At 44.7% G+C, this 24,708-nt stretch overlaps 1 protein-coding gene and 1 pseudogene across 1 annotated transcript; one reads left to right on the top strand and one right to left on the bottom strand.

Moving 5' to 3' along the window:
• The first annotated feature begins 699 nt into the window (after positions 1-699).
• On the top strand, positions 700-23,805 carry CPA2 (carboxypeptidase A2). The gene is made up of 11 exons (XM_036246893.1): positions 700-783; positions 2,976-3,057; positions 3,715-3,849; positions 5,233-5,328; positions 7,161-7,262; positions 9,287-9,385; positions 10,706-10,816; positions 11,943-12,033; positions 13,615-13,814; positions 15,538-15,622; positions 23,574-23,805. The coding sequence occupies exons 1-11, from the start codon at positions 719-721 to the stop codon at positions 23,759-23,761; spliced, it is 1,254 nt and encodes a 417-aa protein (XP_036102786.1). The 5' UTR covers positions 700-718; the 3' UTR covers positions 23,762-23,805.
• On the bottom strand, positions 15,234-15,332 carry LOC118620629 (annotated as a pseudogene).
• Positions 23,806-24,708: the final 903 nt, after the last annotated feature.

Consider the following 24,708-nt stretch of genomic DNA (forward strand, 5'->3'; position numbering starts at 1 on the left):
AAACACTTCCGTTTTATCCAAACTTTCAATTATAAGCAGTTTTATTGTCATAATCAGAAAGACATTTTCATTTTGGGGAAGGAGAATGGAAACAAAGACATCAATTTGATACAAATGCAGATGGATCACTTTAGAGACAGTTCAAAATTGAATATTAAGAGGCCTTCTGTTTAGTTTTAACACAGAGTGAGGACTGGACAGGGCCTCATCTACAGGGAGAGCCCGCAGATGCGGACCCAGTGATTGCAGGGTAAACATTATAACAACAAACGAATGAGCAAACTAATGCAATGTGATAGACAGAATGCCCAAGTAATTACTATAAATGCTGTGTCTTTTTTTTTTTTTGGTTGCTGTGTCTTTTTTTTTTGGTCAAAGACCCAGAAAGGACTTCAACCTCTAGGTCTATTAATCTGGCTTCTATCATTGGGTAGAGCTTGGGGCACTTCATGTTCTAAATTATGCACACGTAATTTGCCCTTGGTATGCTCTTTCCATTAGAGTTTGTTATCTCATCAGAAGGATGGAAAATGTACAAATTGGTGATATCACACAGGTGGTTGTCTACAACCTTGAGGATTTGACCTGCAGGTGGGAATTTTACCATGTGGCAATTCACTTGAGTTCTTCAACTACTGACAGGTCAGCCCCAGTCATGTTCCCTATAAATAACTTCAGGACTGACACTGAATTCTGGACTCAGGGAAGACCGGTGACCATGAGGTTGATTCTGTTTTTTGGTGCCCTTTTGGGGCATATCTACTGCCGAGAAACATTTGTGGGGTAAGTTACACTTTCTGATATTTTTGAATTTTGAATTTTGCTTACTTGATTCACGGTGTCTTTCACTGGATTGTGGCAGAATCACGGGGACGTATTCAGCATTTTCAGAGAGTTCTCTTAGATTTGGAGAGGAGATAGTGGGAGTAACAGAAATGAGTGATGAGAGAAAGGGAGAGAGAGAGAGAGAGAGAGAGAGAGAGAGAGAGAGAGAAATGACATTTAAAGGGGAAAAAAAACCCCTCGAATACCGTATTTCTCTCTGTCCTCACTCATTTTTCCCTCTGATGATCGGGATAAAGGATGAGAGACATGAGTGAAAATAAAGCTGTTTGATCATTTATCTGAGTGCCATCTCAGTAAGTGATGGGTTATTCCCCGCCTCATCCTCTCTACCTTCCTGGGCTTCATCTCCATGTGAACCATTGTCTTCCCATCTTCAGATCTAGTGACCAGGTAGCGGAGCCTCATGAAGTGGGAAGACTAGGACAGCAGATTTCACAACTCCAACACTCATGGTTTTGTAAGATCCATCTTTGCTCCAAAGTACTATGGTTCCAGGATTCTCTGAAGACTTTAGGTGGCACTTCTCGAAGAGGATTCCAGAGAACTAACAAAGTGGTCAAACAAATTTGGCCCCCCAAAGCGGATAGTCAAATAAACTTTGGAATCAGAGGGCTAAATAAACTATTGGATTTCTAGCTTCTTTTACTGAATTAGCACGCCCTGTAAATCTATGAGAGGGGATCTAGGTTGCTGCATCTATCCAGCATTTTTATTTTTTTATTTTTTATCCTCACCTGAGGACATTTTTCCATTTTTTGTTCAGGTAGAGTGGGGGGGGGGAGGGAGGAAGAGAGAGAGAAACATCGATGTGAAAGGGACACATCGAGTGGCTGCCACCCGCACGACCAACCAGGGCCGGGGACAAACTGCAACCGAGGTACATGCCCTTAGCGGGAACCGAACCCGGGTCTCTCGGGACTGCAGGCCGACGCTCTAACCGCTGAGCCAAACCGGCCAGGGCCTATCCAGCATTTTTGATCATCAAACTTCTCACTTTTTAAAAAATACTGAGCAACTCAAACGGCTACCATTCCTTAGTATACACACCAGGAAATATTAGCTTAATGTATTACTTTTCCCAGTGCCTTCCCATTTTAAAGGAGGACTCCTGGGAGTCTATGTATTAATCAAAAGGAATGACACTGAAATGGAAGAATTTTCAGACCATCTCTGGCAGGTGAATACTTGAAGGCAGGAGAGCCTTGAAGACCTCATTCTATCACCTGTATTCCAGTTGAGTTCATTGGCACTTGATTTCAGAAGACCTGATCTTATCCCTGTATATGACTCTTTGTACCACTCCCTTCCCCACCGTACACATGGGTAGGGCAGTGACACAAGAAATCAGCTTATTTGGAGAAAGAGATAGAGGAGATACAGCTGTTACCAAGAGTGACAAAAATCCAGCTGTTACCCAACTTTTTCTGAAGATGTGTTTGCTTGTTTTGCAACTTCTTTTTCCTGCCAAGTCATTCTTGATATCCTTTATTCCCCATTGTGTGTGTGTGTGTGTGTGTGTGTGTGTGTGTGTGTACAGAGGCACACCATGATTTCCCTGGATCCCAATTGTCCCTAGCTGTATCTCAAGTTTGGGCTATATAACTGGCGTTTGGTGATAGAACTCTGATACATTTCATTTAACAACAGCAAAAACAAAACAAAACAAAACAAAACAAAACAAAACAAAAAAACCCACCCTTGATCTACCCAGATGTGAATTCAATTCCTCTTACATGCACTAAACTAATTATTCCACTTAAAAAAAAAAAAAAGACCCTTATATCTGAAAAACAAGAACGGACAAGTTTTAAAAGCCAATTCTTTATGAGCAGCAGGTGCTGTTCGAGAATAATCATTAGCTAAAGGAAAGGTAACTTTAATGTCATGCTTCCTGCTAGGAGCAGGTACACCTCTTAATTATTATTTAGATAACATACCCTTGGGGAAGCAAAGCCATTCTATCAACTGCTCCTTCTGGGGATGTGGGTCAGTATACTATTTGTTAGTTTCTTGATTGTCAAAGAGATTATTAACCTCCCGGCATGTGGAGACTAAGAGGAGCAGAAAGCAACAGGAAACAGTGTCCAGGTTTTGCTTTTAAGGTCATGCCTGTGGTTCATATTCTTTAGAGATCAAGTTCTTGAGATCATACCAAGGAATGAAGAACAAATAGAAACCCTGATGGAACTGGAGGCTGAACAACATCTTCAGGTATCTGTCCTAGAGGGGGTGTCTGTTCCCCAGAGTGGCTACTCCGCAGACGCGATGATGGAGAGCTCTTCCTTTGGACTGTATCTCATCTTCTCTAACAGTGTGTGGAGAGCTAACTCGTGAAGCTGGGATGCAGAAAACCTGGGCTCTTGTCCCAACTATGTGACATTGGGCAAGTCACCTGTTTCCTGTGTCTCATTTTTCCATTCAGTATAATGAGAACGAATAAACCATCTTTCTATCTTACAGATTTAGTGTAAGAATGAGAAGAGAGATTGAAGTTACTTTGAAAAATTTCCAACACCTTTAACGCATTATTTCCCTCCTAAATGATTTATAGTATTAACATTCTGTTATAAAATCAATTAGACCACTTAAATGTCAACTGTTTAAAAAACTGCCATTGTTTTAAATAATCTGTTCCTTCTGCCCATTTTAATATCTAATCATGGGTGGGGGTGGGGGGTTATAACACATGTGCCGATGCTTGGCTATTTAAAAACCCTTCTTGCAATATCATAGTGATTCTACAATGATTTTAGTCTTGTGGGCTTGAGGTTAAGTAGATATAAACTTCTTTCTTGAAATCTATCAGTGCTGAGCTGTCCTTTTCCCTGGAATTATCCACTTATTGCCTTGGCCTTTTATCCCTTTCAGCTTGATTTCTGGAAATCACCCACCATACCAGGAGAGACAGCCCATGTCCGAGTTCCCTTTGTCAGTGTCCAGGCAGTCAAAGTTTTCTTGGAGTCCCAGGACATTGCTTATTCCATCATGATTGACGATGTTCAGGTAATTACCCCACAGGCCATCCTTCCAGAGGCTTGCTGGTCCACTCGAACTGAAAGACCATCCTTCTATCCTTGGGTACCCTCTGCCAGGGAGGGGACCTGTGGGTGCCATTAGGGCCTTCCTGCAGTCTGGGCCACCTCTGCAGAGTGCGTAGGGAGGCACTGTCCTCCCTTCTGCATTTGGCACAGATGGGATATGGTAATAGCAAATGTATGGGAAAGGGCAAAAGACAGTCTCTGGCATGACATATAAAAGGCAAACTGGTGGGTGTTAGAGTAGGTCACAGTAAGGTGTTACTCATCTAGTTTTTAATTGGAGGTTACCTTAGGCCGTGTGAACCGAAGACAAAGCAGTCCACGCCATAGACTATAACAGAATTTATTATAGGGTAATTTACTTCCAGGAAGATTGGGCCAGAGCAGACAGACAGATGGCCCAGCAGTTTTGTGCAAATTATTCTTCGCTACCAGACCCGTTTCTGTACTTTTGTGTGTGTGTATACTTTTTTTTATAGTATAACATGGATACTAATGATTGACAGGATAAAGGGACAAAGAAGGCAGTAGCTCGTGGGGCCATCCCTCCTGACAGTTTGTGATAGATCAGCGATTTTTCAGCCGGTGTGCAGCACGAATTTTTAAAACATGCAATACCTGTGTATTTAGTCAGGAGCACTGACCTCTTTTCCCTTAGATTGTCAAATAAAAAAATGACAACGGCCAACACAACAATAGCTGTCCAGTGTGAATGAATCAAAATTATACCTATTTTTTGGTCAGAGAGGCAAACAATATATTTTTGGTGTGTCACAGGATGTTAGTAATTAGTTTATATGTGCCACGAGATGAAAAAGGTTGACAACTGCTGTGATAGATGATTGTTTATAATCGATACTTTTGCCAGTTTGATATTTATCTCAGTTGTCATGTCATTCTGGATGTTGCTAACAAAAAATATTCATGGTTACATTTTAAGGAACACAGATAATCATCAATTAGAAAGCTTTGATATGCTTGCTGAGGACTGTGAAGTTGTTCAAAGGACATAGCATGAAACTTAAAAATGCACAGAGACACAGAGATGGAGTTGGTTTGGTTCACATCTACATCTATACACTCTGGGTTCCCTGAGAGGTAGGGTGAGCCACAAGACAACCATGGGACTGACCATCATCCTATATTTTGTAGCATCTGGCTGGCCAGAAGCCCCATTAATGTCCCATTCACTTTCGGGGAGCCACCACAATAAGGGAAAGGCATGACCCCAAAGCTTATAGGACAGGAATGTTTGGGACTGGGGACCTGAGTGTCACCATTTCCTTCACAATGGTAGATGCAAATGCATTGCTATAAACAAATCACAGGTATAACTGGTTTGTCTTAGGTTCTGTTGGACAAAGAGAATGAAGAAATGTTGTTTAATCAGAGAAGAGAACGGAATGGTAACTTCAACTTTGAGGCTTATCATACCTTGGAAGAGGTAGGTGTTTCAAAAAGAACATTTGAGAGATGGGCCATTCTCTCAGATGACAAAGCCTACACTTCCACTTGGTGATTTAATGGAAATTATTCTCATATTTCCTAACTTCAAGTTTCCTTAGGGTTTCTCACCCAGTATTGTCACTGCCTGAAGGCAGGACCTGACACCCACCTGCCCATCCCAGCAGCCATCCCATTATTTTCGAAGCATCCAGGAGCGTCTTTTTTTTTTTTTATCCTCACCTGAGGACACTTTTTCATTCTTTGTTCAGATAGAGCAGGAGGGAGAGAGAGAGAGAGAGAGAGAGAGAGAGAGAAACATGGATGTGAAAGGGACACATCGAGTGGCTGCCACCCGCAAGACCAACCAGGGCCGGGGACAAACTGCAACCGAGGTACATGCCCCCAGCGGGAACCGAACCAGGGTCTCTCCGGCCTGCAGGCCGACGCTCTAACCGCTGAGCCAAACCGGCCAGGGCTCCAGGATCGTCTTAAGTGAGCACACACACAGCCTACTGTGCTCTCTGCTCAAGCCCCTCTTGCTGATTTCTGGCCTGTGCTGCTTACAAAGCCATTTGGGAGCTGTGCTTTGTGGCTGTCATTGATGGTAGACTCAGGGGACTCCTTGACACCTCTGACTTCCAGCCAAGGGCAGGGTCTCCCAATCTGCCCAAAGCTCCCATTCCCCACAGTCGCAGTCTCTGCTGTCTTTCACGACTTTTGCTAGAGTGAAGAAGTCCCCTTCTTCCACCTCAGTCACACACTGACACCCGGGGACCCGGTCAGGGTTGCACTTGTCTCTGTGACAAAACTTTTGTCAGACCCACTGCGGTCTATTTGCACTAACTCATTTGGGGGTGAGGGATAGAAGGAAGGGGATGAAAACATGGGATTGAGGGTTGAAGGGGAGAGGCGGGGGAGTAGTAAAGAGCCAGAAAGGGGGTATCTGGTAGGTACTGATCCCCCCCATTAGGAATTACAAAATGCAAAGAACTCTGAAGACAAAGCTTCCCCCCTAATTTATTTGGTGGCAAAACCTAGCCTAAACTCATCTGGGGGCAAAATCTGACCCGAACTGACTTGCTCCTCATTTGTGTCACTGCCAGAAACATCCATGTATCTGAACAGGGAGCAACACCGCCGGTAGAACATACAACCGGTATAACACACAGCACAGGCTTCCCACCTCCCTCAAAAACCTTAATTGGAAAAACGTGCGGCCCCTGAGGACTTCGGCTGGGGGGCTGGGGGTCGATGCCGCGCGGGAGGAAAGGCAACCACACTCCCTCACACATTGCTGTGTCCCACGGAGAGCAAATGCTGGCAACAGCTGGAGAAGCTGTCTTCACGCTGTTCCTTCTCCAGACGCGCCCAGACATGTCTCCATCCCTGCAATGGACACAGCATGGGCGCCCCAGCTGCACAGCATGTCAATCAGCTTCGCAAGGAGGAGGCGAGGTCGAGGCGACAAGGGCGGCGGCGGCCACCCCGGTGCCCGGCCTGCACGAGCCCCGCCGCGTCCCGTGGCGCCGCCTCGCCCCCACATCCGCCTCCCCCGATGGCCCTGCCGCGTGTGTTCTCCTGCGGGCACGGGCGAGACGGCAGGGCTGGGGAAGGCCCGCTGCAGGGCCGGCCGAGGAAGCCGGCGCCAAGCCCGAGACGGGCTGTTTTGTTCCCAGCAAAGCCGAGGAAAAATGGCTCCGGCTCCGGCTCCGGCTCCAGCCCCGGCTCGGCCCCGCCCGGGGCACGCGGTCCTGCGGGAAGGGGCGAGAAGGCGCGAGGGGGCATCGGCGCGTTCATTCGCAAATGTCTGTTTATTCTTAAACATTCCAGATTTCCCAAGCAATGGACAGCCTCGTGGCCGAGCACCCTGGACTAGTGAGCAAAGTGACTATTGGCTATTCTTTCGAAAAGCGGCCCATGAACGTGCTCAAGGTACACAAACAGCCATGTGCAGCGGGGCTCTCCTCCCAGCTTCGGGCAGCCCGCGCGCCCGGGCTGGCTGTCCCTCCGGCCTCGGCCCGCACAGCGCCCCCCAGCCGGTCCCGAGTGTCCACCTCCGGCCAACGGCCCCCGCCCCGCGCCCCCCGCCCCGCGCCCCCCGCTCCCCTTCCTGCGCGCACTGACACAGGTCTGCGCAGTGAATTAATGCTCTCATCTTGATCGATTCCCGCGCGGGGACCCCGAGACCAACGCGCCAATGGGAACGGAGGGAGGGTGGCCCGCCGAGCGAGCGAGGGGGCTGGGGGCAGGGGTGGGGGAGAGCGGCGCTAGTCTGCAATTAATCAAGCTAGTAGTTCTGCGCCTTCTCTTTTCTTTTGCCCCCCTCTCCCCCTTTTTTTTCAAAAACCGATTTAGGGGAAAAAAAAAAAAAGCGCCAAAGCCAGAGCCGCATTTAAAAACAGGAGTTCCCGCGGTGTGCGAAAGGAGGGCAGGCGACGAAATCGCAAAGGGCAAATGCCCAGAAATCGGGCACATGTTAGGTGTTCCAACCTGTAACCTCTAACAGACTCAGTGCGGAAATTCCAAGTTTTTTAACCTTGCCTTGAAAAGGGTGCAAATTATTTTCCCAGATTTCCTAGAAAGAGTTTAAGGGGAAAAAAAAAAAAAGAATGTCACAACTCCCTGCTAAATTTGGAAACGTTATGGCTGAGAACCAAGGGACTTGAGACAGATGGATTTCACCAGAATGTTTTTCTCAAAGCAGGCCGGAGAGGAGTGGTTTGCCTACTTTATTGACACTGGGCTAGGCTACATTTGTTAATATTCACTACTTTCTTTTTAAAAATTTCCTCTTGCCTGTTTCTCCTGCAGCTGCGTCAGGAAACCGCAGCCCCCTCCCCCCCAATTTTCCTGGCCTTCCCTTCTGCGGGTGGTTGGTGGTAGAGAATGTTAGGTGTTTTTGAAAGTTCCGTGCTTTTTACATTTGAACCCTTTGGAGAAAAAGGCAGGGAACACTTTGAACGAAAACTCTCAAAACCCGTGAAATGTAATTTTTAGCAAGGATTTGCATTTCTCATTTACCTTATCTGCTATGTTTAGAGTGCTGCACAGAGATAGAAGTTGATGGTGCGAAAATAATCTTTTCCTCCCCATTTACTGATCCAGTTGGCAAAGCCACTGCTCCAAATAAAACTGAGTCACTTAGATCATAAAATTTAAACTCTGGAAAGTGCCTCCAGAGCTTGCCATCCTGTTTTTATGAAGGACTCAAAAGGTTATCACGAGCATTTTTATTACAAAAATAACACAGTCAATGCATAAAACTGGAAAGTAGAGAAATAAAGCAAAAAAAAAAAAAAAAAATCCCCACATTCCTAATTCCACAACTATGGAATAATAGCTATTAACATATTGCTGTGTATCCTTCTGTTTTTCTTTCCCTCTCCCTTTTGCTGATATGTTTGTGTGTGTACAACTAGCCTTTTTAGAAAATAAAAATGGCATCATACTATTCTGTAACCTGTTTTTTAAAATTCACAACATGCAATGAACATATTTTGTTTTCTTTTTAAAAAAATGTTTTTATTGATTTTAGAGAGAGAGGAAGGGAGTGGGAGATACAGAAACATAGATGAGAACCTTCGATTGGCTTCCTCCCGCATGCCCCCCACTGGGGATCTAGCCCACAACCCAGGCATATGCCCTGACCCGGAATCAAACCCACAATGAACATATTTTCATGTCATTTACATTATTTGCAATGATTTTTTTTACAAACAAGGAAAAAGAAAAAGTCTGTGCTCTCATTATCCTGCACTTAAGCTTACATTTAAACGAAAGGAAGGAGACCAAAAAAATCACGTTAAGTGAGAAGACTTAATTGATGCATCACTGTCTACACCTCCTCCTTCTGTCTCAATCACATCAAGTACAGAAAGAGGGACAGACAAGGGTAAAAGACAGGGGACTGGGGCCCACAGCGGTGGATCATTCACATTTCCACGCTTCTCTTGCAGTTCAGTACCGGAGGAGACAAGCCGGCCATCTGGCTAGACGCTGGGATCCATGCGCGAGAGTGGGTTACACAAGCTACTGCATTGTGGACAGCAAACAAGGTCATTTTGCCTAAAATTCCTCAATTATTTTGTCTTTTGGGATCAGACCCCACCTAACTACACAACAGTCCCTGTAGTCCTAACAGCTGACGCTCTCAGCCCAATGGCTTCTCTTGTCACATAGGCAGGAAACAGATCCGTTCAACCTTTTTTGATATTGCTCCAGCCAGCACCCTGTCACTCTCCCTCAGGTGGGCCACTGTGTGCCTGTTAAAAGAAATAGCAAGCTAGAAGAGACTGAGAGGGTAGCAAAGAAAGACCCCCAGGAGTCAGATTTCAGCATAAGAACAGACAAGAGAAAAATTGCTTTGCTGTCTGTCTTGAATTCCCAGGGCTGAGGCACGACGTGTTAGAAATCTATAAAATCACAAAAGGGGCTCAGATGGAAAATATGAACAGGTGCTAGAAGAGTTTACTTTGACCTACAGATCCAAAGCGGAATTAGGTAAGGGTTTTTGGTGGTTCTGAAAATTTTCCAAATCCGATTTTGAAGTCAGGGTGTAGCAATACCTCTCTTCCACATGTTCATTGGAATTAGAGTCAGGACACCAGGCTGGGTGTGACCTCGTCTGGTATTTCTTAAGTAATTCAAAAGTGACACGCTATAAATCAGAATGTTAATTCATGAGCAAAGGAAATCAATCCACATCAGATCATTCAAGCATGTGCAACCACGTGCATACCGACTGATACATTTTCCCCTTCAATTAAAATGCGGTTACCTTTAGGGTATTATGAAATGGATATTTAACAGTTGAATAATAATGCTTTAGGATGGCTGAGCACAGGAAATGAGTAAATTTTAATCCAGCAGAAACTTCAACTCTACTGCAATTGATTGCAGGTAGAAATTTAATTCCCCAAATGGAATTTTACCGATTCTCTGTATCTTTAGAAAAGTCTCCACATATTTAAGTTATCTGATGTTGGTTGTGAGTTCTTTTGGAAAGCTACCCTGCATGGTGATTAAGGAAAACAGCAAACATTTCTTTGGTTCATAGATCCCTATAAGCCACATATATGCCATTGCCTACCAGAATTGATAGGAAGAGTTCTACTGCTTTTGAGAGAAAATGGATAAGTAATATCTGATTTTATTAAATAGAAGTAAATAATTCTGACCAGAAATAAAAGTATGGACGCTGACATATGAAATGCATTACCACTGCAGGAGATTGGATGAAGTCCTGTGAGACTTTAATTGACCAGCAGTGATACCTAGTTCATGTTTGGAAAAAACACATTGCCTTAATAGTCTATCCTGTATTCCCCAGTGAAAGGGAAGGTGTGCTTGACATATATATTGTTGTCTCTGCTCAGATTGCCTCTGATTATGGAAATGATCCATCCATCACTTCCATTTTGGACACAATGGATATCTTCCTGCTGCCAGTCACAAACCCTGATGGATATGTGTTCTCTCAAACCAAAGTAAGCCTGGACTTTTTCTCTTCTTAAAACAAGCATCTAAGGAGATGTGTAGGAACCTGGAAAACAAAATAAAAGTAATCTTTCTGTCCTTGATTTACCGTAAATAGAATGCCTAATCTCTCAATAATGGCCCTGAACTGAGGCATGCAGTGGAATTTATAATCACCTCTTTTTCCAGCACATGATGTCTTCACACATTGCCTCCGTCAGAGCCTTATTTCAGCTGTTAGGCTGGGCTATTAGAGTTCAGTGTTCACTGTGAGTCACCTAGGAGATTTGTTCCAATTATCTCTGTGTTTTTGTGGTAGGATTGATAGAAAAGAGGAGGCGGATATTACCTGCTGACAATTAGATTTGTGGTAGGATTTAGGTAGGCAGTACAATACATCTAACATTTTACTTAAAATCTGTAGAAGAAATCCTCTGGAGTATTACTAAAAGGAGTTATGCCGTTCTTCTTTTTTTTCTTTTCCTTTAAAAATCTCATTACAAAACACCATTGTGGCAATTGTGACCCCACAGATGTTCAAAATGCGTGAGAACCTCCAGTTTATTTCTGGAGAGATCTGACAAGGATAGCGTTTTTCAACGTGTACATACGCGTGTTCAAAAGGAACTCATACAAATACTAGTACTCATCTTATGAGATACCCTATGAATAAAAGTGACGCACTCAAGTTTGGGAAATATCGCCCACTGTATCCTTCTCTTGGAGTTTCATAAAAAATATTAGAGCATTAAAAAAAATCCTCAGGAGTTCTAAAGTAAATCAGCCAATTTAGTCCTATGTTGCCCCCAAATATTCTCTCCTCACTCTTTCTGTTCCTGTTTCCGTTGTTGACACTGAATAGAACTGGTGTTCTAGGATCACGGCCTGGCAGGTCTTCATTGAGGCGATGGGGAAATGCCCACTTCTCTCTGTGGCCCTGAGGCTCCACGCAGAACTCTGTACATTCCACACCCCGGTGGCAAGGGACATTGGTGCAGTTCCAAAGGGCCTTCGGAAGGGATCCGGGGAAATTAATAGAATTCTAAAAAGACCTTCTCATCTGGCTGAATGACCGTCTTTTTTTTTTTTTTTTCTTTTCTTTTTCCCCCCATATTCTCCTTCGGTTGGATTTTAAAGAATCGTATGTGGCGAAAGACCCGGTCCACAGTGTCGGGGAGCCGCTGCGTCGGTGTGGACCCTAACCGGAACTGGGACGCAGGCTTTGGAGGTGAGCGCAGGCACCGGCCTGCGGGGCGGGCAGGGGCGCTCGGCCAGCCTGCGTTCCGCGTGGCTCTGCAGGGCTGGCAGCCGGCTAAGCCCATTCAGGAGGCGAGCCATTTAAAAACCTATTTGAAAAACACTTAACTAAATTCCCTTCCCAGGCGCGCAGTGCTGTCATAGAGCTCGGAGCAGCATTTAACGTATTTTGTCTCACTTCTCGGTCTTCCCACAAGCTGCAGCCGGCTCGGCCGCTGCGCTCCCCGGAGCAAGACCTTGCGCAACGGCGAGAGGCCTGCGGCAGCCCGCGACCCACCGCTAGAGGGGGTTAGGATCTGTTCGCAGGAGCCGCATTACATCATCCATGGAGGCTTCGAGAAAGAAAACTAAAGTACAAACAGGATTAAGACATTGATTTTCAAAATAGATTCAAAAGGGAGAATATGAGCTCCCCGCTCCGGCTTTGTTGACTTGCAGCTGTAATTATTGGAGTTCAGCGGTAGAGTGTTTGGGGCGCTCCTTCGTGCTTTCTGGCATGGGTTAAAACTCCTCAGATTTCTCTGATCGCAGAATTGAAAATTGTTTGATTTTTCCTTATTAGGTATGATAGCAGTGAGATGAGAAACTATCTCTTTCGTGGAGTTTTGCCAACACCTAGCACAGTGTCTGGAACATAGAGGCAAATCACGGAATATTTGTAAGACAAATAAATTAGTGAGATTCATTGAACCAAGAGAGAACATGCTAGAGAATTGTGACAGGATAGATGAGTGGCAACTTTTTCATTAATCAATTTTACAATAGTTTTTTTTAAATGTTTATTATTTATTTTTTGTGGTACGTGCCCCTAGCGGGAACCAAACCCAGGACTCTGGTCCGCAGGCCGACACTCAACCGCTGAGCCAAACTGGCCAGGGCACAATAGTTTTTTTTTTTTTAGTGTAGGAAAAAATAATCAAGGTATCAGATGCAAAATAATGTTGTTCTTATAAAACAATCCTACAATAAGGGTGATAGGCTACATTTATCCTTTGTCCATATCACTTAGAGACCCTGGGGAGTCCCAGCCCCTACCCATCCCAGCATTCATAGCTTTGGCCAGGCCACAGTGGACCCACTTCAGTGAGTAACTCTAGTTGCTGAGAAAATCAAGGCCAAATGTTCCTTGTTGTCAAAAAAGTTGTGATTTTTCTCACTGTAGAAAGTGTCAGAGGTTCCTTTATGACTTAGAAGTACAGATGCGTAGAATTAAGGGTACTCTTGGACCCTAAGAATTGGAAGGGATCCCAGAAAATGAACTTGCTCAACTCCTACCCGATGCAGGAATTCCATCTATAATATTAAATATTAAATTTTCTTCCAACAACTCCCATAGAGAGGAGATGATCTAATTGGATAGTTCTTTCTGCCATATAGAAGGACCATATTTTAAAGAAGAGATACATCCAGACTCACTTCAGTTAGGCTTCCTGACTATGACATTCTAGCTCTGATTTCCAGAGGAGAAATTTCTTGATGTCTGGTAACTGCCTCCATACAATGTTTCCTTAAAGCTCACTGTTCTCTTTGGGCTTCTTCTGTATCCCATCAGGACCTGGAGCCAGCAAGAACCCTTGCTCTGATTCCTACCATGGACCCAGTGCTAACTCTGAGGTAGAAGTGAAATCCATTGTGGACTTCATCAAGAGTCATGGAAAAGTCAAGGCCTTCATTACCCTCCACAGCTATTCCCAGCTGCTGATGTTCCCCTATGGGTATAAATGTACCAAGATAGATGACTTTGATGAGCTGGTGAGTTTCTGAATCTTCATTTTAGCCTAGCCACAAATATTCATTGTGTGGACAAGTATACTGGGAGTGCACTAGTGATTGGTTATAAAGATGAATGAGGCATAATATGTCCACCACCGAGAAGATTGTGATATGGACTTTCCTAAATTAAGTTTCCTTGGGAACTAGAATTCATGAAATTACTATTACCTTAATCTAGATGAGCAGAACCCTGATTTGAACATAAGCTGGATGGCTTCCTGGCTTCAAGGAGCCTATTCCATTTGGGGCATATTTGATTGTTTGCATTCTTCCTTATAGAGAGCCAAACCACCTCCTTATGGTTTTCACCTACCGGCCCTGATTTATCATCTGGTTTCATGGAGCAAGTTAATTTCTCTTTGAGAGTCAAATCCATTCATTGCTTGAAGACCAGTAGCCTGTTTCTCCTAGGTTTTTTCTTATCTCTACTAAATACTACCAGTTCTTTCAAGCACTCATAATATGGTCCCAAGTTTCCATACCATTCAGGTTGCTATTTTTTAAACATGCTTTGTTTTTTTCTGTGTTCTTCAAGAGTAGCTCCCAGAAGTGAATGTAAAACTTGTGCTGTGGGTTAACCAGCACGGCAGAGCGTGACCATAACTGCCCTCATCCAGACTGTGCACTTCTGCTTATGTGGCTGAGGGTCAGTTAATTGGCAGCACTGTCCTGTTGACTCATGTTGGGCTTATTGACAACTGAAACCCCCAGGCTCTCTGAGGATTCTACCGAGCCAGGTTTCCCCCCATCTGGTAATTGCACAGTTGTTTTCCTGGCCCCAAGTTTAAGACCTTACTTACATTTATCCCTAGCAAGAATAGTAAAGCCTCAATCAGTCAAAATTGGAACCCTCAAATAATGGAAAATATTTTGCTGAGCTCTACTTCTTGGAAAAAGAGACAGCCATAGGGAAATAAACCAATGTAAGGATCTAGCAAAAAAAAAAAAAAAAAAAAAAATCAACTTTCTGGGCACAGCTTGGGGTCAGTACATGTTCTGTTGAGCCCCCTTACTCCCACCCTGTTTTCATCCACAGCCCTGAACAAGAGCTTGTGGCAAAATAATGACCCTGGTCATTATTAATGTAAACATCTGGAGAATCAAATAAACATGAGGGTCTTCATGGTGTATTTTATTATTATTGTATTATTTTTTATTTTTTTTAATCCTTACCCGAGGACATTTTCGCATTTATCTTCAGATAGAGCAGGAGGGAGATAGGGGGGAAGAATGAGAGAGAAACATCGATGTGAGAGAGACACATCGAGTGGTTGCCACCCACACGACTCCAATGGGGGCTGGGGACAAACTGCAACCAAGGTATGTGCCCTTAGTAGGAACCAAACCCGGGTCTCTCTGGTCCACAGGTCGACACTCTAACCACTGAGCCAAACCGACCATGGCTATTTTATTTTATTTTTATAGAGAATGTATCAGATGTTAAACTAACAAGAACAGATGCTACACTTAATCTTAGCCAAAAGGCCGAGAAGTGATCATGTTGTATTTTAAAAGCCAACAAAAGTGAATTGTGCTTATTTCTCAGTGAAAATGGTTGAAACCAAAGGTGTTGTGCTTAATCCTCAATTAACCAGAGAGTTCAGTTAACCAGACTGTACTATTCTGCGCTCTGCTATTGGGTACCTGTTCTTCCAAGAGACAAATGTTGTCCACTCACCTTTCTTTGGTTCTCTTACTATAGAATGAAGTGGCCCAAAAGGCTACCCAATCTCTGAAAAAACTGCACGGCACCAACTACAAAGTGGGACCTATCTGTTCAGTCATCTGTAAGTATCTAACGTGTTTTTACAAATGACCCACCAAGATAGCAGGCACCACGTGACTTTGGGCCAAAGCCTTTAAATGCCCTAATGTGAAATGGATATGCTTTCATGCATGAAACCCAGCCTTATCCAGTTTCCCTCAGCAAGGCTAGGTCTCCTCCATGACATGTTTACTATGTGATATCTGGGACAAAGAACTTTCTAAATCTTGGAGTTGTGTGCTCGCTGCTCTGCTTGTCCCAATCCTTACACCTCACTCTCATCATGTGGAATCTGTGCCTGAAAACGGGCCTTTTTCAAGACCTGGTCCTAAGTCATCACTTTTATCAATTGCACCTTTTTTTTTGGTTGTTGTTGTTAATTCTCATCTGAGGATATTATTTCCACTGATACTTTAGAGAGAATGGAAGGGAGGGATGAGGGGGAGAGGTAGAGAAACATTGATGTGAGACCTACACATAGATTGGTTGCCTCCTGCATACACTCCGACTGGGGCCGGGGATTGAACCTGCAACCCAGGTCCATGCCCTTGACTGAGACTCGATCCCAAGACCCTTTGGTGCCATTTGAATGGTACCATTAACTGAGGGAGGCATCCAGGAAGGTGTAGGAGTGGGGTTGGAAAGATACTGAGTTCAGCTCTGGAAATATTGGGGTTGTTTTCAAGTGGAGATGTCCTGCAGGCTTTGGGCTACATGGCCCTAAGATTTTGCAGAGATTTAGGGGTAGTTGGCAGAGAGATGTTGGTACAGGAGAGCAAGATCAAGATTATTTGGAGTGGGAAGAGCCCTGGGCAGAGGACGGGAGCAAAGTGATAGGCAGAAAAAGAGGGTACAGCGAGGGAGAGAGACACAGCAGGGCTGGACAGAGAGGAGGCAGAGAACCCTGTGTTTCAGAACCGGGGAGGAGAAGTTGCTGGAAGGGTGGCAGTGTTTGACAGTGACAAAGGCCACAGAAAGGCCAAATATTACAAGGACAGGATATTTACCATTGGATTTTCATCGCTAGTGTTAAAAAACAAAAGCCAACTGAGTAAATTTGAAGATCTAATTGCCTTTTAAAGTGATTCATGAATTGAGCGGCATCCCATCTAGCAACTAAAAGGGCACTCTGGGGACTGTACAAACTGGAAGGACTTCACAGGTGGAAAGAGGGTGGGACCATGAAGGTAAGAGTGTGTTATTTCAGGCAAGGACACCTTCCTCTAGGGGAGGGAAGTTTACTCTGCCCTATAGATCGGTCAAAAAAAGAAAAAAGAGTATCTCTGATAATCTCTAATTATGGGAAAGGCCCCCAATTCAGATTCTTCTAGGTAGTTAAGTGGGAAAGGGCAGAAGTTTCTTTGGAGCCCACAGGGTCCTGGTTGACCTAAGCTCAGAACAACCTGCATACCACACAGGCACATTTGGGGGTAATTTATTCTGAACCCCTACACTAGCTTATTGATGACCTTAAACTGAGCAGTCCCAGAGGAGTGGTGAGAGTAGTCAGAAGCGTACAGGGATGGGGAGAGGTGAGGCTGGTGAGTAGACTCCTCTAGAGGAACCCGGATGTGAAGGGAAGGAGAGAGAGGAATCAAGGATCCTTTTCTTCTTCTTTTTTTTTTTTTTTGAGAGAAGAGATTTATTTTGGGGAAGGATTAAGAGAGGGAGTTGGTGAAAAATACAGGAGAGAGAGAAATGACCAAGGTAATACAGTTCCAGAGTGGGGGGGAAGAGGGGCAAGAGGGGACAAGCAGAGGTGTGCAGATGAGGCTTGAACAAGAGGAGGGAGTCTGCAGACGTGCGGGGGGCGAAGGCAGCTACATCCGTAGGAGGGTGGGGCAAAGCTGAGGGGATGAACATTTGTGAGTCATGGTTTTCTTAATGGGAGTCATTTAAAAACAAAATGCAGCCCTGGCCAGTTTGGCTCAGCGGTTAGAGCGTCGGCCTACGGTCTGGAGAGACCCGGGTTCGGTTCCCGCTAAGGGCACGTACTTCGGTTGCAGTTTGTCCACGGCCCTGGTTGGTCGTGCGGGTGGCAACCACTCGATGTGTCCCTTCATGTCGATGTTTCTCTCTCTCTCTCCCTTCCTCTCTCTCCCTCCCACTCTATCTGCACAAAAAATGGAAAAAATATCCTCGGGTGAGGATAAAACAAACAAACAAACAAACAAAAAAACAAAATGCAACCCAGTAAATTTGAAGATCTAATTGAGATTATTAAGCACTTTATGAATCAGGCAGCATCTCCTCTAGCAACTAAAAGGGCATTCTGGGGGTTGTATAGGATGGAAGGATTTTTTAGGAAGAAAGAAGGTGGGACTAAGAAGTTAAGAGTGTATTATTTCAGGCAAGGACACCTTTCTTTAAAAAAAAAAAATTTTTTTTTTTCTTTATTGATTTGAGAGAGAGAGGAAGGGAGAGGGAGAGAGAGACAGAAATGTCAATGAGAGAGAACATCGATTGGCCACCTCCTGCATATCCCCACTGGGGATTGGGCCCACAACCTGGGCATGTGCCCTGACAGGGAATCGAACTGGTGACCTCCTGGTGCATGGGTCGATGCTCAACCACTGGTCTGGCTAAGGACACCTTCCTTTAGGGCAGTGGTTCTCAATCTTCCTAAGCCCACGGCCCTTTAATACAGTTCCTCATGTGGTGACCCCCAACCATAAAATTATTTTTGTTGCTACTTCATAACTGTAATTTTGCTACTGTTATGAATTGCCATCGGAAATATGTGTTTTCCGATGGTCTTAGGAGACCCCTGTGAAAGGGTCGTTTGACCCCCAAAGGGATTGTGACCCACAGGTTGAGAACCGCTGCTCTAGAGGAGGCAGGGGGATCTTGTCAGGCAGATTACCTCATCAGTGTCGATCAGGAGATTCCAAACTGATCTGTTTAACATGCCACTCCTGCCCTGGCCAGTTTGGCCCAGCGGTTAGAGCGTTGGCACGTGGACCAGAGAGTCCCGGGTTCAGTTCCCGCTAAGGGCACGTACCTCGGTTGCAGTTTGTCCCTGGCTCCGGTTAGGGTTGTGTGGGTAGCAGCCACTCCATGTGTCTCTCTCACATCGATGTGTCTCTCTCTCTCTCTCTTCCTTCCTCTCTATTCGAAGATAAATGCAAAAATGTTCTTAGGTGAGGATACAAAAAATAAAAAAATAAAAAAATAAATAAAATGCCATTCCTGGAAGAGACCGAAACTGCAGTTAGATCAAGTTTTAAATCTGTGTTTGATATCATGGGCTTTTAGCTCAAGTGGTGCCATTTTGGGCCTGTGGGTTTCTCTTAAATGGAGTCCTGGAGAGCAGAGGAGTTTACTCTTCTTATCTAGCAGAGTTAATGAAGATGCAGAAACTACTGATCTGATAATATTTCAGATCACAGAAGTTCTTTTTTTTTTTTTTTCCAGATTATGATTTTTTTCCTTTCTTTTATGCTTTTTTTTTTTTTTACCCTCATCCGAGGACATTTTTCCATTTTTTGTTCAGGTAGAGTGGGGGGGGGGGGGAGAGAGGAAGAGAGAGAGAGAGAAACATCGACGTGAAAGGGACACATCGAGTGGCTGCTACCGGCACAACCAACCAGGGCCAGGGACAAACTGCAACCGAGGTACGTGCCCTTAGTGGGAACCGAACCCGGGTCTCTTTGGACCGCAGGCCGACGCTCTAACCACTGAGCAAAACCGGCCAGGGCCTTTTTTTCTATTCTGATGCATTTAAAAACTTTATAAAAAAAGAATCCAGCCCTGGCCAGTTTGGCTCAGCGGTGAGAGTGTCGGCCTGCGGTCCGTAGAGACCCGGGTTCGGTTCCCACTAAGGGCACGTACCTCGGTTGCAGTTTGTCCCTGGCCCTGGTTGGTTGTGCCGGTAGCAGCCACTCGATGTGTCCCTTTCACGTCGATGTTTCTCTTTCTTCCTCTCTCTCCCTCCCACTCTATCTGAACAAAAAAATGGAAAAATGTCCTTGGGTGAGGATAAAAAAAAAAAAAAGTATCCAATAGCCAACATTTTAATTTTGTTTCAATTTCATTAAATGATTTTTTCAATGAACACACAGATATTTATCTAGTTTGTTGAAATAACAACTGGCAAACCTGTAGAGAACTTTTATAATAATTTATTTGAGCCCTGGCCGGTTTGGCTCAGCGGTTAGAGCGTTGGCCTGCGGTCCGGAGAGACCCGGGTTCGGTTCCCGCTAAGGGCATGTACCTCGGTTGCAGTTTGTCCCCGGCCCTGGTTGGTCGTGCGGGTGGCAGCCACTCGATGTGTCCCTTTCACATCGATGTTTCTCTCTCTGTCTCTCCCTCCTGCTCTATCTGAACAAAGAATGAAAAAGTGTCCTCGGGTGAGGATAACAAAAAAATATATATATATAATAATTTATTTGAGCCAAACAGAGGATACACCTGGAAGCCAGATCTCAACAGATCTCAGTAGCTCACCAGGCCCCTCCCTCCAGATGTGTTACCCATGCCTTTCTCTCTCCTAAGCAACAAGGGCACTTCTCTACCTCTGTGACTTTCTAAATAAACTTTCTCTTATAATTTGAAAAACAAAAATCTCAACAGACTGAGAAAAATGCTTCAGAAAATAACAGTTTGCAGTTTCTTTGATGCATTTGCGATTAAGGAGGGAAGTAAGGAAGATGACATAAGGGTGAGAGAAAGCAAGGTGCAGCCGGGTAACAGGACAGTTAGATTATTGGCTCTCTTGGGGGTGGTCATGCTTTAGAGGAAGGGGTTTGGAAGGGGCATTTCCAAAGTATGTTAACCTAGATGCACAGGAATGGTGGACATGGCTTGCTTAAGGCAAAGACAAGCCTTTCATAGGCCTGGGACGTGACTATCCCCATGACTTGCCCAGGTAGGAATTTACGATCAGATCACACTGTGAGACTACTTTCCCTACAACCCCTTTCTGGTCCATGAGTTGTAATCGATGTCAGTGTTCTATTGTGTCTAGCTTTTTTTCAGTTAACATGATTTCCTGTGTAATTTTATGTTTTTCCACTCTAGGTATTTGTTACTCCATTATAATGCTATATCCCAGTTCCTGGGCCTTTGGATTGTTTCAAGTTATTGCTAAACAATGCTACTAGGAACATGTTGGTGCAACTCCTTTCTCTTTTAGATCTCTTTGGTATGGATTTCCAAGGCCAGAGCTCCAAGTCAAATGGAATGAACAGCTTTGGAGCTCTTGTTACATGTTTCTTAGGCTATTCTTGGGGAAGATTGATTTGCTTACAATTGCCCAGACCTTCTAAACCACTTCCCACGTGAGACTGTCCTCCCCCTTGGCAGGGGAACCTCCAGGGAGGAGGGCCTTGTGAATGGTGGCAGTAGGAAGGAAGGTCATCATGGCCGCTTAAGGCTGAGGAAAGCAAGTTTTCTCTGGTTGGCAGCTTCTGAGTGGAGGCCGGAGCTCGGAATGTCAGCGGGATGGCATCATATGCCCCTGAGACCCTCAAATGGGGCCTCGGCCATATTATTACAAGGAATCTAATTTCCCCTCTCCTTGGCTGAGGTATTTACAAGTAAAGTAGACCTTGGAAGGCTGGGGTCTAGTATGCTTTTCTTGGTAAGGTCACAGATATTGAAGACATTTTTAGTAAGCAAATATCAGACAAGTATAGGATTTGCTGTCTGAGTTTTTTTGGAACCTGACCATTAGTGGTCAAGCAAGTTCTGGCTACATCTCTGCCCAGAGCTGACTCTGTTATCTTTGATCCTGGCCTCATTCCAGCTTGGACAAGCATTGCCTCTAGGAGCTAGTCCCAAGTAAGGACTTTCTGCCTCCTGCCCCAGCCTGGTGTGCAGCTGTGAGCTGAGCACCTGCTTCCCTCCACCCACGCGGTGGCTGGACTTCTGTGGTGGGTGAGACGTGCCCTGGGCGATTTCTCCCTTGGAGAGGGCTGGGAGGAGCAGCACCACCGTAGGTTTTGGTCCAGGAGGAGTTGTTACTTGAGTTCTTTCTCAGGGAGGTGTAGGGGGAAAAACACAGACCTTGGGGACAGAGGCCTGGGTTTGAGTTACAGCTTCACTAAATAACCTTGGGTAGGTCACTCATCCTCCCTTGGTTTCTCTTAATTTTATTTATTCAATTTTAAATTAAATTTCTATTTTTTAAATTATGTTTTATTGATATTTAGAGAGAGAGGAAGGGAGTGAGAGATAGAAACATTGATGTGAGAGTGAAACCTTGATTGGCTGCTGCTTCCTACACGCCCCTCACTGGGGATCAAGCCCGAAACCCTGGCATGTGCTCTGACTGGGAATGGAACTGGGACCTCTCAGTCTATGGGACAATGCTCCATCCACTGAGCCACACCGGCTGGGTATTTTCATTTAATTTGGTTTTGTTTATCTTCACCCAAGGATATTTTTCCATTGATTTCTAGAGAGAGTAGAAGGAAGGGAGAGAAGGAGGGAAAGAGAGAAAGAGAGAGAAACATCAATATGAGACACATTGATTGGTTGCCTCCCCCATGTACCCTGGGGCTGGGTATTGAACCTGCAACCCAGGTATGTGCCCTTGACTGGGAATCGAACCCGAGACCCTTCGGTGCATGGGGAGATGCTCTAATCACTGAGTTACACTAGCCAGGGCCTCCCTTGGTTTCTTCATCTGTGAAATGGGTTGTTGAGAGGCTCAAAAGGTAGAATGTAGATTAAAAGTGTTCACTAACTCTAAGGCGCTATATAAACGTTCCTTGTTAGTTTCCTGGTGAACTGCTGTCCTCTAAATACCTCTTATCTTTAATGTGGCCCAACTTTTAAAGTAGGATCCTAGGCATTTATTAATAATCATAGTTATAACAATAACTGACATTTATTGAATGCCTACTCTGCGTGCATTATCCTAGCTTCTTCACTTAGTCTCTCTGAACCTCAGTTTTCTCATCTGTAAAATGGAAATAATACTAATATTTTTGATTCAAGGGGTGATTAAATGAACCAATTAAGCATAGTGCCTATCACATTTAGTAAGCATTCAACAAGTGTTGGAGTCGTGAACATTATATTTAATTCTCATTGCTCTGTGAAATAAGTAGTATTGTTACCCCCATTTGATGGATGAAGCATTTTGGACTCAGTGAGGTAAATACGTGCTTCAGGTCACCCAGCTAATGTTTTGCAGACTCAGAATTCAATCTGAAGCTAGCCTTCCGTCCACTGTAGGCTTCTTAGTGGGATTGGCGGTGTCATGTAGCCACAGCAAAGGCATAAGTTAGTAATTCTGGTACCCAGGAAAGTTCAATTCCAGTCAGGAGCCATTTGGTATTTGTTATTTACCAGCCTCAGCCATCTCCTTCATTTGACCTCTACCTGTCATCCCTGGGTGGGGCCTCAGAGATGGTCCATGACTCCGTTTTCTGAGTCATGATTGCCCCAAGTCTTTGTAGGCTAATGCCACCGTCCTTCATCATCTGTCTTGTCATGGCCCCACCCTAACAGGTGTGCATCGCTCTGTTGGGTGAGCACATCACGCAGAGGTACCGGGCACGTTATTTGATATCAGAACAAGGCCTGTTCCACCTTTCTGCTGAAAATCCCGAGGGCAGGGACCACATTTCCCCTTCTATTTGTAATCCCGCCTTTCTCTCTAGAGAAAACAATATCTACAAGCAGCACTTTTCTAAAGAAGGAAGTGGGGTGGCCTCCCTAAGTTGTAGAAGATGCCAATTAGGAGAGCAGGCAGGATTCCAAGTGGGTGGGTGAAGCCAGAGCCTCCTAAGAACACCAGAGGAAGGCTAAGTATGGTGTCCATTTACATTACACCTTTTGCTTTTCAAATTAATCTTGTATTTTTTTCATAAGCATGACCCCCTACTAAGCTATCCCTGTTCTCAAGGCCCTTGCAGATAGGGGCCTAACTTATCTTTTTAATAATGGTAGAACTTAGAGGTTACATAGCTGTGAGAAGCCAGTGGGTATAGCACAACCAGCCTTTATTTTTACTTGCCTTTCAGACCAAGCCAGTGGAGGAAGCATTGACTGGGCCTATGACTCCGGCATCAAATACTCATTTGCCTTTGAACTGAGAGACACGGGTCGATACGGTTTCCTCCTGCCTGCCAAGCAGATCTTACCCACAGCCGAAGAGACCTGGCTTGGCTTGATGACGATCATGGAGCATGTTCGAGACCATCCCTATTAGGGCTCTGGAGGAACAAACACCAATAAAGGCTCTCTAGTTTGAAACAAAGTGGGGGAGTGATTATTCCTTTTTCTAATCTCAATTTAGGAGAATTATTTCTTCAATTTATGGTGCCCTAAAATACAGCAAACCACTGAGCTATACCCCTTCATCTTTTAAAAAAATCCATCCTTAGCAAAATGCTCCCAACATCCTTTCAGCATTAAAAAGATGTGGTAAAATACACATATCATAGCATTGACCATTTTAACCATTTTAGGTGCACAATTCAGTGGCATAAAGTACACTTACAGTGTTGTACAATTATCACCACTATCCATCTCCAGAACTTTTTCATCATCCCAAATGGAAGCTCTGTGCCTGTTGAGCAGTAACTCCCCGTTCTTCCTCCCTGCAGCCCCTAGTAACCTCTAGTCCACTTCTGTCTCTCTGAATTTGCCTATTCTAGGTATCACATATAAAAGGAAAGACAGTATTTGTCCTTTTGTGACTGGCTTAGTTCACTTGCATAGTTTTCAAGGTTTATCCATATTGTGGCATGTGTCAGCTCCCTCATCTTTTTTGTTGTTGTTAATCCTCACCCGAGGATATTTTTCATTGATTTTTAGGTGGAGTGGATGGGAGGGAGGGAGGGAGGGAGGGAGAGAAAGAGAGAGCGAGAAACAGCAATGTGAGAGAGAAGCATTGATTGGTTGCTTCCCGCATGACCCCGATTGGGGCAGGGATGGAACCTACAACCTAGCCATGTGCCCTTGACTGGGAGTTGAACCCAAGACCCTTCAGTCTGCGGGCCAGTGGTCTAACCTCTGAACCAAACTGGCCAGGACATGCTCCTTCATCTTAGTAGAGAAGCATTTTAGAGCAAGAAAGGGACTTTTGAGTTCATTTATTCAACAAATCATATTTAAGCAACTAGATCGTTCCAAGCATTAGGCGAGGTGTCGTCT

This window comes from Molossus molossus, unplaced genomic scaffold (genome assembly GCF_014108415.1).
Source record: "Molossus molossus isolate mMolMol1 unplaced genomic scaffold, mMolMol1.p scaffold_m16_p_7, whole genome shotgun sequence".
Taxonomy (NCBI): Eukaryota; Metazoa; Chordata; class Mammalia; order Chiroptera; family Molossidae; genus Molossus; species Molossus molossus.